Genomic DNA, 16,806 nt, shown 5'->3' with positions numbered 1-16,806 from the left:
GCAACAACTGGAAGCATTCCCCTTGAAAACTGGCACAAGACAGGATGCCCTCTCTCACGACTCCTATTCAACATAGTGTTGGAAGTTCTGGCCAGGGCAATCAGGCAGAAGAAAGAAATACAGGGTATTCAATTAGGAAAAGAGAAAGCCAAATTGTTCCTGTTTGCAGATGACATGATTGTGTATTTAGAAAACCCCATTGTCTCAGCCCAAAATCTCCTTAAGCTGATATGCAACTTCAGCAAAGTCTCAGGACACAAAATCAATGTGCAAAAATCACAAGCATTCCTATAAACAAATAATTGACAGAGAGCCAACTCATGAGTGAACTCCCATTCACAATTGCTAGAAAGAGAATAAAATATCTAGGAATCCAACTTACAAGGGACATCAAAGACCTCCTCAAGGAGAACTACAAATCACTGCTCAAGGAAATAAGAAAGGACACAAACAAATGGAAAAACATTCCATGCTCATATATAGGAAGAATCAATATCATGAAAATGGCCATACTGCCCAAAGTAATGTATAGATTCAATGCTATCCCCATCAAGCTACCATTGACTCTCTTCACAGAATTAGAAAAAACTACTTTAAATTTCATATAGAACCAAAACAGAGCCCGTATAGCTGAGACAATCTTGGCTTATGGCTTTATTCTTTTTGCATAAGCAAAAAGAAAATATTCTTTTGCTTATGCAAAAAGAATAAAGCTGGAGGCATCACACTACCTGACTTCAAACTATACTACAAGGCTACAGTAACCAAAACAGCATGGTACTGGTACCAAAACAGAGATATAGACCAATGGAACAGAACAGAGCCCTCAGAAATACCACCACACATCTACAACTATCTGATCTTTGATAAACCTGACAAAAACAAGAAATGGGCAAAGGATTCCCTATTTAATAGTGCTGGAAAAACTGGCTAGCCATATGTAGAAAGCTAAAACTGGATCCCTTCCTCACACCTTATACAAAAATTAATTCAAGATGGATTAGAGACTCATAAAAACCCTGGAAGAAAACCTAAGCAATACCATTCAGGACATAGGCATGGGCAAGGACTTCATATCTAAAACACCAAAAGGAATGGCAACAAAAGCCAAAATTGACAAATGGGATCTAATTAAACTAAAGAGCTTCTGCACAGCAAAAGAAGTTACCATCAGAGTGAAGAGGCAACCTACACAATGGGAGAAAATTTTTGCTACCTACTCATCTGACAAAGGGCTAATATCCAGAACCTATAAAGAACTCAAACAAATTTACAAGAAAAAGCAAACATCCCCATCAAAAAGACGGCAAAGGATATGAACAGACACTTCTCAAAAGAAGACATGCATATAGCCAACAGACACATGAAAAAATGTTCATCATCAATGGCCATCAGAGAAATGCAAATGAAAACCACAATGAGATACCATCTCACACCAGTTAGAATGGCGATCATCAAAAAGTCAAGAAACAACAGGTGTTGGAGAGGATGTGGAGAAACAGGAATACTTTTACACTGTTGGTGGGACTGTAAACTAGTTCAATCATTGTGGAAGACAGTGTGGCGATTCCTCAAGGATCTAGAACTAGAAATATCATTTGACCCAGCCCATCCCATTACTGGGGATACACCCAAAGGATTATAAATCATGCTGCTATAAAGATACATGCACACGTATGTTTACTGTGGCACTATTCACAATAGCAAAGACTTGGAACCAACCCAAATGTCCATCAATGATAGACTGGATTAAGAAAATGTGGCACATATACACCATGGAATACTATGCAGCCATAAAAAGGATGACTTCATGTCCTTTGTAGGGACATGGATGCAGCTGGAAACCATCATTCTCAGCAAACTATCACAAGGACAGAAAACCAAACACCGCATGTTCTCACTCCTAGGTGGGAATTGAACAATGAGAACACTTGGACACAGGAAGGGGAACATCACACACCAGGGTCTGTCGTGGGGTGGGGGGAGTGGGGAGGGATAGCATTAGGAGATATACCTAATGTAAATGATGAGTTAATGGGTGCAGCACACCAACATGGCACATGTACACATATGTAACAAACCTGCACGTTGTGCACATGTACCCTAGAACATAAAGTATAATAAAAAAATTATAATTCACTGAAGGTTTAAACGATTGTTAGCATTTTATAGCAATAAAGTATTTTTAAAATTAACAAAAAAGAATATTTTAAGATTAACAAAACAAGTATTAATTATAATTAATTTCATTACTTTTCCTAAATCTCCCTATTTCCTAAAATTCCTACATACAATTGTATATGGTTTCTTACATCATTATAGTCAGAGGCCATCAGATTTTCTTCAGTGTTCCATACGCCCATAAAAAAGAAAAGTCACAAAATATGATTCATTTAACATTGTTTGCTTTACCAAGAAGTTAACTACAACATGTATTTCATTGAACAGGAATATCTGTATAAACACATTATTTTTTGACCACACGTTTAATACAAAGTACAACGGGGCAAGTGTCCTAAAGATTAGCTAACATAACTGAATAGTAATTAAAGGCTATAAGTCTAATATTTTTTATAATTTGATATTATTTTATACAAATGAAGATACTCATACCACATGATCAAGCACTGTAACTCCTACATAGACAATGTTCACAGCAGCATTGTTTCAACAGCAAAAACAAAAATAAATAAAACTCAAATGTCCATCAACAGAAGCATTCATGTAATACTATACAGCAATAAAAATGAAAGCCACAAAAGTAAACATTATGCCATCTATACAAAACTGAGAAACATACAAAATTAACATTTCATTTAGAGATACCTATGTACAAAGCAAATGACCAACACAAATTTCCAAATAATTACTTGAGAGGGACAGGGTTCTTATGGGACATCTAAAGTGTAGGCAATATTCTAGATCTTAAGCTGGCTGATGAGTACACAGATATTCATATTTGTTATCCCTTTGCCTTATAAGTACATGTTTATGTATTTTGGCAGTACATAATACTTCATTTTTAAAAAAAAAAACAGTAAAAATGTGAAAGACTTCAAAAAATGAAGACTACCATTTATGTATAACAATAAAATTATTGTAAAAAAGTATACAAAGAAAATGCTGAGTTCTTCCAGTGCCCTATATAATCAGTATTAATAATTTAAAGGGCGATAATCCCAGTATGAAAAAAATGACAAGCTTTGACACAAAATCTGAACATCTGCTTTCCTGGCACTCTTAAGTTAGACAAGGGTGAATATGTTAGCTACTCAATTCTGCCTCTTCATCTTTCATCTGTACTTAGATTTTTCTTTATCTTTGGATTTCTTTGGACTTCTGCCTCAGTCCCTTTTTACTCCTTTCTCTTTCGTAAAGATGTCTGGTATTTGGATTTGTGACTATTACTATAATGGCCATTCCTCTCTCGAGATCAGATACGACTTCGGTTCTGAGTTCAGTCTCTCTTTTTACTCTTTCATTTCTCCCAACAGCTTTCTTCTTCTTCATAGTGACCAAACTCCAAACTTTCTCTATAATTATCTGGATTAGTATTTTTGATAGGTATGCAGTCTTCATCTTCTTTTTCTTCAGAGCAGTGATGGGTTTTCTTCTTGTGTTTTTTACTTGTAAGTGAGTGACTTGACTTTGAGTCTTCTGCCTGCTCATCTAATACAACAGCATATTTTGCCTCCTGTTAGGGGTTTATCTTTCAGAACCAAATTAGATGGTTTATCCTGTTCCTTTTTATACTCTTTTAAATCACTCTTGTTGTACTTCCCACCTTTTCCTTCCATTTAACCTTTGTAGCAGACTGGCTAAAATCCATGTTTTCTTCTGTCCATTTTTAAGAAGGCTTTCTCACAGTCTTCTTCCTTTTCAAATTCAATAAAAGCATACATCTGTAATCCCAGCACTTTGGGAGGCCGAGGCAGGTGAATCACTTGAGGTCAGGAGTTCAAGACCAGCCTGGCCAACATGGCAAAACCCTGTCACTACTAAAAATACAAAAATTAGCCCGGTGTGGTGGTGCACGCCTGTAGTCCCAGCTACTTGGGAGGCTAGGTGGGGAGAATCACTTGAACCCAGGAGGTAGAGGCTGCAGTGAGCCAAGATCACGCCACTGCACTCCAGCTTAGGCAACAGAGTGAGACTCCATCTCAAAAGAAAGAAAAAAGAAAAGAAAAAGACAAGACAAGACAGAAAGAAAGAAAAAGAAAAGCATAACAGAGGGTTTCTCCTGTCTTCCAGTCCCAGATAACTTCACAACTTCTTATTGGCCCAAATCTAGAGAGTATTATATCCAGATCCTCATCTGTAGTCACTGGATTCAATTTACAAACACAGCAGATTTTTCTGGAGGTTTAATATCTGCATCAGGTAGGTCTCCTACCATTCTAAAAGTAAAGCCTGAGTTTTAGCTTCTTTTTCTGCCTTTAGTTCTTCTACTTCTTCAGCTGACCTTCCTTTGAAATGATCAATTTCTTCATCTGCATCAATTCTACCACTCTTTAATTGTTCACTTGTAGGTTCTGGTGATAGATCAGGGATTAATAAATGAGGAGTGCCATCAAAACGGATCATCTAAAATCACTGTATAATTTATCCTGATATCCTGATATGGTACAAAGTCCTTGTCAACAAAGGTCTCATTAATTTTCTTAATTATGTCAATGCCTTCTGTCACCTCACCAAATACTGTATGGTACCATCAAGGTAATCTAGATTTTCTCCTGTAGTGATAAGAAACTGAGATCCCTGTTGATCACTGCCATTATTCACCAAGGACATTGTGCCTTTCTTCTTGTGTTTAACTCTTGGGACGTTTTCTGTCTCAAAAAAGCTCACTTCATCACCATACAATTGGCCAAAAATAGACTCTCCTCCATGACCAGTCCCTATAGGATCAACAGTTTGTATGATAAAATCCCTTTGTACACTGTGAATAAGGCAATAATTGTAATATTTTATTTTGTACAATCTCAAGAAATTAAAGCAGGCGAGTACCTTCTAGATGCTTGGCACTGCCATCACAAATGTCCTTAAACCGTGGTACCTGCTCTCAAAAAGTTCACAGTTGCAAGGCTGCTGCTCAGTGTACAAATCAACAACCACATTGCTCAAAGTAGTCTCCAGTAGAACCACCATGGCACCCACTCCTTCTCGGCTATAAACCCTGGGGAGGTTGCTAATATTTCTTTAAGGCAAAAACAAAAAGTCGATAGAAACTGAAAATAGGTAAAGTCTGATTATAAGAAAGAAAAATAGGGCCAGACCCAGTGGCTCACACTTGTAATCCCAGCATTTTGAGAGGCCGAGGAAGGCAGATCACTTGAGGCCAGGAGTTCGAAAGCCCATCTCTACTAAAAATACAAAAAAATTAGCCAGGTGTGGTAGCACATTCCTGTGGTTCCAGCTATTTGGGAGGCTGAGGCAGAAGAATCACTTGAACCCAGGAGGCAGAGGTTGCAGTGAGCCAAGATCGTGCCACTGTGCTCCAGCCTGGGCAACACAGAGAGACACTGCCAGAAAGACAGACAGAAAGAAAAAGAAAGAAGAAAAGAAAGAAAAATGGGTCACTGTGCATTCAACAACCAAGGTTTCAGGTAAATGGTGACACAACACATGAAAAGTTTGTCACTTCCCATTCTAGCTCAGCAATAGCAGATATTTAGCCAAAGTCAAGTCCTCCTTATCTCAACAGCTTCACAAGGCATCACTGCCCAAGATTACTACACAACATTATTACTACATATTACTACATTACTACACAAGAAGCCACATCCAACAATACAGTTCAGACTTCTGCACTAATGTATATGTGTGCAGAGAAAGAAAGGGCCAGTGACATCATCCAAGGCCAAACTATAGTATAATATTATAATATGTACAGGCAGCAAGATACATTAGATCTAAGCATGTTATGGAAACCATAGAATGAAATGATTAATATTTTAAGCTTCATCTAATGAAAGAAAGATTAATATTTTAAGCTTCATCTAATGCCACAAATAAACAGAGTGGCAACTTCAAAACAGAACACCAGAAAAAGCCCAAGCTAACTTAGAAATAAACAATTCATATATAAAATCGAAAGCTCAGTGAGAATAGTATATTTCTGAACAAGGATAATAGTATATTTCTGAACAAGGAAAATCAGCTAAGAATTTGACCCACTTTTTGTTACCCAAAAAGATAAAAAGTGAGCAAATGCAATTCCCTGAATGCATTTCTTTCTTTTTTTAAAGAAGAGGTCACTCTGGAATGTAAAGTATTAATAAACCTTTAATATATACTTTTTAAGCTATATGATCAAAATATTGCAGAACACTGTAGCTTTTTTCAAGAATCTAATTTCTAAGCACAGTCTAAATCCTCACTTCTGCAATACTAATGAAACTGCATTTAGCAATGTTTGCCAATACCAGTTTAGTTAAGTCCTAGATACTTAAATGATCTGACTTAAAGCAGAAAGAGGACAGCTGATTGATTCTTTTAGGGGCAAAGTGTCAGAGTAACTCCAAGAATACTTTAGAAGAAATAAAATTGCACTTACGGAACTTCAAAAGATATTATAAATATATTTTGTTTATAATGAGCTAATATATAATCCAATCTATATTTTACTATGGTATTTTTGTACCTTCATGGAAAGATCACTTCACAAGTTTGTATGAGGAATAGTAAAGTTTCCATATGGCTAGACTTGATGTAACCCTGAGCCACTGAGTCCTGTTTTTATTATCTTCTAAGATACCAGCATTACACTTCACTAATTCAATGTATAACTGATATATTTAACTAGAAAAGTAAATATAATTACAGAAGAAATGTTATGAGAAACTTTATCCATCACAAAGACTCTATATAATACTTTTAATCTCCTAACAACAAATACAATTTCTAATATTACTTATAAAAGAAAATCATTTCCACATTAACTACTATGCAGAACTTACAGAAAGCACAAATGACATTGAAAAAAATGCCAAAACACCCTGGAAGAAATTATGAAAATAGAGATTAAAATTTATTTTCTATATTATATCAACTAACCTAAAAGAAGTAAAGAAGTGAAACAGCCAAGTAGATATAAACAAAATTTTTTAAGGTAGTGTGCCTTGCTTTGCCATGACAGTGTTGTATAAAAAGATACTATGTTGAATATTGCTAAAATATCAAAGGATGATAAATGTAGAGAATCGTAATGATGGGGCTGAAGGTAGCCATATACTACATTATAAATGGGCAGATTTTTAAAAGTTTACACTGCCAAATATGAATATACAAAAAGGAGACCTTATTCTACTCAGATTTTGAAATGTCAAGTGAACGGAAGTTTTTAAAAATCAAATGCTAAATTCTGTCTAAACAAAGTGATAGGTCCTTTAGGGACCAAAGGGAAGGCTCAATGATGGCATACTTACTGGGGATACTTGCAGCTATTTTAAGTTCCATGCACACTAGGGTCTAGTCCCATTTAGCTTTCTCTTCTTCCTTCACCGCCCCAAAGCTATATTTAGCCTTTCTATGACTTAACTGTATAAGCAGTGGGATAATACATTGTGCATACTTTCCTGCCCCATAACTAACTGGGTTCCAACAACAACTTTCAGCTATCTTGAAGTCAGGACTCAGAGCATTACAAGAGCCCTGTGCATGCTGCCTGATCTTGGGCAAATTACTTAACTTCCCAGGACCTCATTTCCTCATCTGTGAAAAGAGGTTAATAAAAGTACCTTATATTGGATTCTACCAAAGATTAGTAGTTGGCATAAAAGCTCAATAAATAAAAACTTTAAGACTCATCTAGCCTAATAAACTTTTTCTTTTCAATAGCAGAATCTTTTCCCTACCCAACCAAAATCTTATAAAGCCTATTCCCTTCATTTTAAAGACACAGAAGATAAGATGCAGAGTTAGTGGCTTATCATAAGTCAAATGTCAAAACTGAAAAGATAACTCAAGTTTCTTGACTGCAAACCTAGTATTTCTCAGGATACATTTATGTGTCTAAGACATATCTATGGAACCATTTGGAAAATAATTGCTCTGGTCTTTCATTTGATAATTAGTTCTAGAGAAAACAGCCAGGTTATACCATCAAGGACTAGTCCAGTCAAACATGCTTTGCTCCACCTTCATCAGAAAAACAGCAAATAATCCCAAAAGCAAATTTATAGTATCAGTTATAGTGCAACTCTAGTCAGTCAATACTCATTCAGTCTTATTCTCATTATCATCTATAGTAATCATTTTTATGTATATAAGTTATCAATAATAGTTATTAATGAAGCTAATCAAGCCACAAGGAGTTAGTTCCTTTATGTCTTGTTCACTGTGCTTAACAATCAAGTGTGTAATAATGTTAGAAAATGTTTCATCAGAAAGTTAATTTTTTAGTAATGTAAAAGTTAAAATTAGCTACATGAAACTATTCACAAAAGTTTTCTTTATGGCCATACAGAATAAATAAGGAATTATTACTGTCAGTAGTTAATAAGTATTTGATCTTCAGTAACACTAGACAGGAAGTTGTAGCAGTTTTTGCCTTTTCATTACGAAACACATCTAGATGGTTGGTGGATTTCTTAACTTTTTTTTTTTTTTTTTTTTTTTTTGAGACAGCACCCCATTCTAGTACCCAGGCTGGAGTGCAGTGAGGTGATTTCAGTTCACTGTAACCTCTGCCTCCTGGGCTCAAGTGATCCTCCTGTCTCAGCCTCCTGAGTAGCTGGACTACAGGAGTGTGCCACCATGCCCAGGCTAACTTTTGTATTTAGTGTAGAGGCAAGGTCTTGTTATGTTGCTCAGGTTGGTCTTGAAATCCTGAACTCAAGCCATCTGCCTGCCTCAGCTTCCCAAAGTGCTGGGATTACAGGTGTGAACCACCATGCCCGGCAGGATTTCTTAACAATTCTAATAACCTGGTAGACAATTTTGGACACTGACCTTGCCACACAACCATGGGTTACTAGTTTCATTTCTTTTCTTTTCTTTTTTTTTGAGATACAGTTTCGCTCCTGTTGCCCAAGCTGGAGTGGAACGGCGTGATCTTGGCTCACTGCAGCCTCCACTTCCCAGGTTCAAGCGACGTTCATGTCTCAGCCTCCCAAGTAGCTGGGATTATAGGGGCGCACCACCATGCACAGTTAATTTCTGTATTTTTAGTAGAGACAGGGTTTCACCATGTTGGCCAGGCTGGTCTCGAACTCCTGACCTCAAGTGATCTGCCCACCACAGCCTCCCAAAGTGCTAGGATTACAGGCATGAGACACTGCGCCTGGCCCACTAGCTTCTTTAAATCATCATTATTTTTGGTGAGCCATCATTAAGGTGTACTATGGTGAACTTCATTAAGTTATATATGTACACAGTTCAACCCACAAATTACAGGCTCTTGGAAGCCTGCTGTCTTTTGGGAGGGCTGAATCAACCTAGTGCCAGTTGCTGGGACAATCACCTGAGACCAGTCTCTGTTTAGTGAATCCTGAAGCTTTCATCAGTTTAGCACCGTATGTAATTAACTTTTAACATTTATGAAGAGAGAAAAGGGGAGAAAAGCACTTATATTCACTATAAAGTGATTCGAGGACAGTACAGATTCTGATTACATGTAAGAAAGGCCAGATACAATCATGTTCCTATCTTCAGAATCAAGAATTTCTCTCTGTCTGTCTCTCTCAGGAACAAGAATTTCTCTCTCTCACACACACACACACATTCTCTCTGCCTCTCTTTATGCAAGAAAGAAATGGAGAAAAATGGCCAATCCATCTATATTTTATTTTAGTTACATTCAACAAACTAGGTCTCACATTTTTAGACATTCTGAAAATGTCAGATCATATCCCAGCACAGCGTAATAGTGCCATGGAAACAAAAGAAAACCAATTCCTTTGTCATTCTTTTAGCTCAGAAATCACAGCTGATCATCAACATCAGAGTCTTTTTTAGTTAGGAGCAACAGGATAGTTTTATGGAATGAACACTGGATCTGGAATGAGAAGATCCACATCCTAAATCCTTGCTGAATCAAAGTATACGTTGCTTAGTACATAGTTAGCACACAAATACATGTTTTCTTCCTTCCTACCTACAACTAGAGACACAGCATAGTATAGGTGAAGTCACTGAGGTATTCATGAACTTGCTTCTTGGTATGTGCCTCAGTAACATTCACCTGGAATAAACAACACTGCTTAAAGGTATCTGCCATGTTTGTTCATGCTACAGTGAAATACTTTTCCACAATTTGTTCATAATATAAGTAAAATCCTTAGACTTTTCAGAATTATTGCTAATCCATTATAATTTGTTTTTCAGAATAAGCTCAAAAATTCTTCTAGAATAGCTACATGATGAGTCAACTTATGGTCACTTTCAAGGGTCCAGATGAAGAGTAGCGGGAAACACAGGTAGTATCTGCTCTTCCATCAGTCCCCTAGGCTTTCTATATCAATATATGAGTACTTGTATTCTCTTTCCTCCACTTACTTTTGGCAGAGACCAGAAGTTACATAAATTCAACCTCTTGTTAAAATAATTAAACAGTATGTAGCACAAAAAGACTGTCAGTGATTTAGCTTCTCAGACACTTAATAAAAGAATAAATTATATACTGAAGACAAAAAACAGTGTCAGACACAGACTAGGACAAGGGCTGCCAAAAAGTCTATCTTGGTGGTGTCTGGAAATGTTAAGTTCTGGAGAAAAGACCAAACTAAAATTAAGAAGAACTAAGTCATTAGAATATACTCTTTAGCAGATTATTAACTACCTGTGAATGTTTTAATAAAACAGACTTCTAGAATTTTTTAAAATTTCAGACTAAGGAAAACCCTCTCCGACTAGCCATTTGTTGAACACTGTCATTTATTTCCATTCTATTCACTGCTGTGGAGCCCAGTTACTCCTTTATTTTCTTATTCACATGTAGTCTGACTTATCACAAGTAAAATAAAAATCACAAGGATGCCATTATCCTTCAACATTTCCCCAAAGTACAAATGCTAATGTGCATTAAGTCCTTGCAGAAATGTACAATGCAGTTCTTCAGTAAAAAGTACTGTAATTAATAAAATGATTTCCAGTTCAATATATACACACAGAACTTTACATAAGTTAAAAACTGATTAAGGTGATTCACACATGCTAGGTATTCAATATTGAATACAGTTAGAATAACAGTTATTTGAGAGGAATATAATCTTTGAATATAAGACAGATTTTGATTAAATAACTATAAATTCATTTATCTATTTTGCTAGTCACTCATTGATCTAGAAATTTTAGGCACCATGAGATAACTGATGGAAAAAATTAGTTCTGTAAATAATGAACACCGCTGCTCTCTAGTATAGTTTTCTGAGAATGAAAACCTTTCCCAAAAGTCAGTATGTGAAACCTGTTTATTTAGAAAAAGCTAAAACGTTAATGTATTTTCACTCTAGTAGAAGAAAGCTCTGAAACAAGTTTCTATAAGCACTCTAGGAAAATTAATTAATTTTAAAATGGAAAGGGAGGATCTTAATTTCCAAGAATATCAGCCTGAGAATAAACTTTATAGAAAGAGAATATCTGAGTATCTCTTTTAAAAGAGAAAAAGTTATTAAAATGTTTTGTATTCCACTGAGAACAGTATAAAAATGACTTAAAAAGATACATTTAAGGAAAAGATAAAAACTGAAAGCAAATGAATTAACAGGCAAACATATTACATGCGGTTAACATTATATTTGTATTATCTCTTAGAATAGAATAACTTCTTTATGTATAAAACAATGTGGCTCTCAAGATGCTCATGAAAAAGTCTAATTAAATTTCACTCTAGAGTTAGCAATCTGGTAGCGTATTAGGCCTAAATAAACCTGATATGTTAAATCAGGAACCAACACATGCTATTTTTCATAACAGGAGTTATATAAATTACAAGCTCTTCCATGTTTTTATTAGATTTGGTACACTTAAAAATAAGCTGTATTCTCCATCCAGAGTACTCTAAATATGACTGTTATTACATCTTTTAGAACTTATAATTCATCCTAATGCTCTATCTTTACAAAACACACACACACACACACACACACACACACACACAAAGATTTGCATTTCCTACTTACTATCTTGGACAGTAAAACTATATTTGTTCTATGTTTAAATCCATGGGTTCTGCTCTGTGAGGTTTCAAAAAGAAGCAACTTTATTATATTTTCCTTTGGTTGTTACTAATGATTTTAGCTTAAAGATCATTAATTTTAACACTAACATCCTGCTTTTTCTCATTTGAGTTGCTCTATTTATCTCAAAGGTAGACTTTATGTATTACCATTACAAAAAAATAACTATTTGCATAATACTTTATGATTTTACATCTATTACAAACACATCACAGGGAGCCTGAGGATTCATTCAGCAGCCTGTCATTCACCACTGCAAGACCCTTCAGAACCAAACAAGAGGGAGGATGACATTTTACTAATGGCAAAAGTACAGAAACGAATGTAAATAACAAACCTTGAAGTTTTAAAAATACAAAAGAAAAAAAGAAAACAAGCAAAAAGAGGATGATCCATGAGCACAAACAAAACAGTTTCAATTTGTAAAACTCCATGTCCTCTATATATACAGCAAGGTGTTTGGCAATTTATGTATTTCTATTATGGTAACCATTTAAATTATTTAAAACTATGCTACAAAAATAAAGGAAATTACCATTTTTTCCTGGGTTGTATAAATTAATATTATAATAATATTAAAATTGACTATTCCTATTTATAGAATTCAGCTTTTCCTCAGCCTTGTGAAACAATCTGATATCAATTCTCTGTTACTCTAGCCTCAGCCCTACAAATATTCACATTAAGAATGCTTAAGACGCAGATAATGACATAATGTATTTAGAAATTGTGTTGTTTCATAATTTTTTGGTAAAAGAATCATAAAAAAATTTTAAGCTTCCCTATTTTCTCCTATAATCATCACTCCAGATGAAATGCATGAAATACTGAATGCTCAGTTATGTCACCTTTAGTCCAAATGCCCACAGCACTTGCGGTTTTTCATAAACAATATGCCTTTATACTATATACCTACCCCTTGAGCCATCAACTACTTAATGTTTTAAAATGTAGTTTCAAACGCAGTTTTAACACCCTCTTGCGTGCACACACACACCCCCACATACACTGAAGTGTGCAGAAAAAGGAGGAGGTGGAGAGCAGAGGAAGAAATGGAGCACGTTGTTGTTTTTCATTCATGCAGTATAGTGATGTCAGTGTCTGCAGCAGCAGTGGCAGCGGCAGGAGCCTTGACCAGTGGAGGCTAAAATCCACTCAAGTCAGAACCTTACAGCATTCAAAAGAAAGTGAGAAGACAATCATTCTAAAAATTAAATCAACTGTTCAGATCATGGATTTTAAATGGCTAAGGAAACAGATTAGTAGGACAGTTTTAATTTGGGTAGCGGGGGTAAAAGGCGGGACATGGAGAAGTAACATAGGAGTAATATAATCACGGAACTGGGGGTACAGAAGCCCGCATTCAAAAATCACTTCAATGTAAAAAACTGACAAAACCACCTGGTGTTTAAAACAGTAGAAAAACATCTCTAGCAAAGAAAGCCCTTGCATTCCCAACACAAGCTCTCTGACACTGCAAATCTGTCTGCTGCACAACCAGACTCAGAAAAGTGTTTTCATCATGATTGCATTAAAATCGCATTAAACTCGGATGTGCCATACTACAACAAAGAGAATAGTTTAAGCCAGATCACAAATTTCATTAAAACTGCTTGATGATGGAGCATGTAATTCCTAAGCAATTAAGCCTTTTGAAGGATGCAGAAAAACAAGTTGTACTATTATCTGTTGTAAGATGTTAGTGTTTATATACAAAAGGGGAGAAGGGTACTAGATGACCATTATGTTGTTGCAGCAATTGCTGAAACTTCTCTTACTCACATCCACAAGACCCACAATCTGCAATGCTTATTTTATGCCTCTTAGTGCCTACAAGAAAATCCCAAAACTCAATTTGTGCACTGTTGAAGCAAAATCACTAAAAAATTTATGTAACTGTTTTCTGTTCATTCTCTTATTTCTCATTTCATACAGTTCTAGAAAATGTGCAAGAGTTGCATATGGCATTAATCTGTTAGAAAATGGTGGCCTTTTCTATAAAATACAGCCAAAGATGTGTGTTCAGTTGTGGTCATTATTAGGGCGATCACGTTGTTTTCATTCATTCATTCAGGATTTGCTGGAGGATGTCAGTTTCTGCAGCAGCTGGCTTGACCTGGGGGAGGAGTGGAGGAGCATATTCCTCCCAGTGCATACAGATTACAGGATGTATTTCTTGGTGCTCATGTACTCATCCCACTGCACTACATCCTACACTGGTTCAACATCAAGTGGTCAGAAAACAAGTGCGTTAGCAACATGCTAATTACAGGTCTGAAATATTAAAACAAAAACACCAAGACTGCAATGTATCATAACGCAGACAACCACTTTCTCCAACTCTAACACCTTCAAGAAAACTCCATTAAAAAAAAAAAAATTCCACATACCACATAATGTACAGACTTTGACAGTGTTTCCCTTCCAAGCAGAGATTTTTCCACCCAGCATGATCTGTTCCCTCCACAATGCAGCAGCAGCATCTGTAGCTCTAGGCTGGTATCTAATAATATTAGCTATTCCACTCTCCCTTATGAGCTTTAAGTCTCTGTTTTGGCTAATCTTCCTTTTCTCCGCCAGGGCTCAACTAGATCATGCACTGTGTCCCTAGACATAAACAAAACCAAAGCAAAACAGAAAACACTAAGGGTAACCCACAGCATCCACCAGCTCACCATTACCTTTGACACCTAACAAAAAAGAAACTTGAGATCCTTCAACAGCTCAACTGAACTGTTAAGTGTACTTAAAAATGGAAGGAAAAAGCGAACACGTTCCACAAATAAGTTTTCAGAAATTTACCATGAAAATCTCCAGTTGAGCATAAACTGTTTCCAGTGCAGGAGTGCTCTGATGCATGAATATATAAAGGGGAGGGGGAGAGAGAGAGGGGGAGAGAGAGGGAGAGGGGGGTGGAGGAGGGGAGAGAGGGAGGGAGAGAGAGGGAGGGAGAACTGAGGGAAAAAACCGTATACACTTCAATTGCACATTCAAAACTGTCCCCTCTAGCAGATATCATTACATCCAGCCGATATCCTTACATCATAACTAATGCCACCATCACTCTAAAAAATAAAAAAATTATCCCGGTAGTTATAGGCACGTTAGGAACTTTGCAGGAAAGCACAAAGAGACTGTAGAGATTACAACCACCACCTTATCCGCTGCTGAAGAGTTTGTGTGCGTGTTTAAGTGTTTCGCCCAGCTCCTCTTTCCCCGGCTACAAACAGCAAACACACGAATGAGCTAGCCAGCTCTTAAACTGAAAAACCTCTCGAAGCAGGCGAGTGATGGAAGAGAAAATCTGAGGGGCGGCATGAGGGTCAAATAAAAGTTGCTTTTCAGTTCGCTCCTCCAAGCCCCGCAGCGACCGCAGGGGGGTGAGATTCCCAAAGCCACTTTCACACCTTCGATAATGCACTAGCAAAGAGAAGCCCGAAGAGGCTGAAGTTTCCACGGAGGGCACCGTCGGGGAGACGCAGCCCGGGAGGACGGGAGGGTTGGGCTCGCTACCTCTGCACACGGGCGAGCCGGGGCTCCGTCTCTCAGGTGAGCTGCTCCTCCGGTGGCTCTCTGGGGACCGTCTCGGGCGGCCCTTGGCCCGCGGCGCCTGCTCGGCCGGGGCTGCGGCCGGCGGCGGCGTCGGGCTGGACGGGCTGGGGCCGCGGGCCGCGCCGGGCCCCGGAAGGCTGCCCAGCGAGGCGGCAGCAGCGGCGGCGGGCGGGCGCGTGGGACTGTGCTGGCTGCCCCGCAGGAGCTGGTAGGGCACCGTAGCGCGGATGGGCTGCAGCAGCCGGCCGGCTCCCGCAGCCGGGGCGCAGCTCACGCCGCCGCCCGCACCGTTCCCGCTCCCGGCTGCGGCGACGGCGGGCGGGGACCCCGCGGCGCTGCGCCTCATCCTCTGCGGCGGGGGATGAGGGGTCTGAGAGGAACTGGAGGAGGATGAGGAGGCAGTGGACATGGTGGCTCTGCGGGCCCTGGACGCCGCCGGCCGACACGGAGGCGCGGGGCGGGAGGCGCGCGAGCGTGTGGGAGCCGGCGCGATAGTGCGTGCGAGTGTGTAAGGGGGAGGGGCAGGGGTATCGCTGTAGGGGAGGAGTCTCGGGGCTCCCCCTCCCCAACGCACACCCCCGCCGCCTCGGCGAGGGGGGAGGGGAAGGCTCCGAAAACAAACGTCCAACGGCCCCAACCGCCCGGCTGGGCTCGGCGTGGCGGTCACGGCCGGGGCCGCAAGGAGCCCGGAGCCGCCGCCGAAGCCACTGCTCCAGGCATCGCGCTGACAGGGCAACCGCCCGGTTTACGCAGCCCCGAGGGCCACTCGCAGCCTTCTCCTCAGCCCTCGCGGGGCTGTACGCACGGGAGAACCCGTCAGCTGCAGGGAGGGCCGGGACCCCTGCTTCTGGGGACCAGGGTAGAGAGAAAGGGCCTCGAGGTGCTGGCGCTCCTCGGAGTCCGCGCCGCCGCCGCCGCCGCCGCTTCTACCCACTCCTCACTCGAATGGCAACTAATTCGCCCCAGCCGCACCCCGCCCCCGGCACCGCCTCCCAGCGCTCAGGACCCGGCAGCTGCCGCAACGAGCATTTCCATTGGCTTAGGGGCTCCCCACCAGAACTCGAGTGATTGGTTC

The 16,806-nt window shown here is 39.1% G+C and overlaps 1 protein-coding gene and 1 pseudogene across 6 annotated transcripts in view; both read right to left on the bottom strand.

Moving 5' to 3' along the window:
* Positions 1-16,803, bottom strand: part of GLCCI1 (glucocorticoid induced 1) — a 133,138-nt gene extending 116,335 nt beyond the window's left edge. For 2 of the 5 annotated variants that reach the window (XM_050782957.1, XM_050782958.1), the window contains exon 1: positions 15,693-16,803. In XM_050782957.1, coding sequence (XP_050638914.1) covers positions 15,693-16,140 — 448 coding nt within the window. In that variant the 5' untranslated portion in view covers positions 16,141-16,803. Of the gene's footprint in view, positions 1-2,312; positions 3,015-14,981; positions 15,317-15,692 lie in introns of those variants that run through there. The other 3 variants (XM_050782959.1, XM_050782960.1, XM_050782961.1) reach the window with 3 other exon arrangements.
* LOC126949972 (peptidyl-prolyl cis-trans isomerase-like 4) lies at positions 2,389-14,553 on the bottom strand (annotated as a pseudogene). The gene is made up of 3 exons (XR_007724004.1): positions 5,076-14,553; positions 4,224-5,024; positions 2,389-3,902 (listed from the first exon to the last, which is right to left on the bottom strand). The product of XR_007724004.1 is annotated as a peptidyl-prolyl cis-trans isomerase-like 4 (transcript).
* Positions 16,804-16,806: the final 3 nt, after the last annotated feature.

The sequence above is a fragment of the Macaca thibetana genome, chromosome 3 (genome assembly GCF_024542745.1).
Source record: "Macaca thibetana thibetana isolate TM-01 chromosome 3, ASM2454274v1, whole genome shotgun sequence".
Classification (NCBI taxonomy): Eukaryota; Metazoa; Chordata; class Mammalia; order Primates; family Cercopithecidae; genus Macaca; species Macaca thibetana.
The sequence above is the reverse complement of the archived record's forward strand: the minus strand, read 5'-3'. Positions and strand labels throughout refer to the sequence as shown.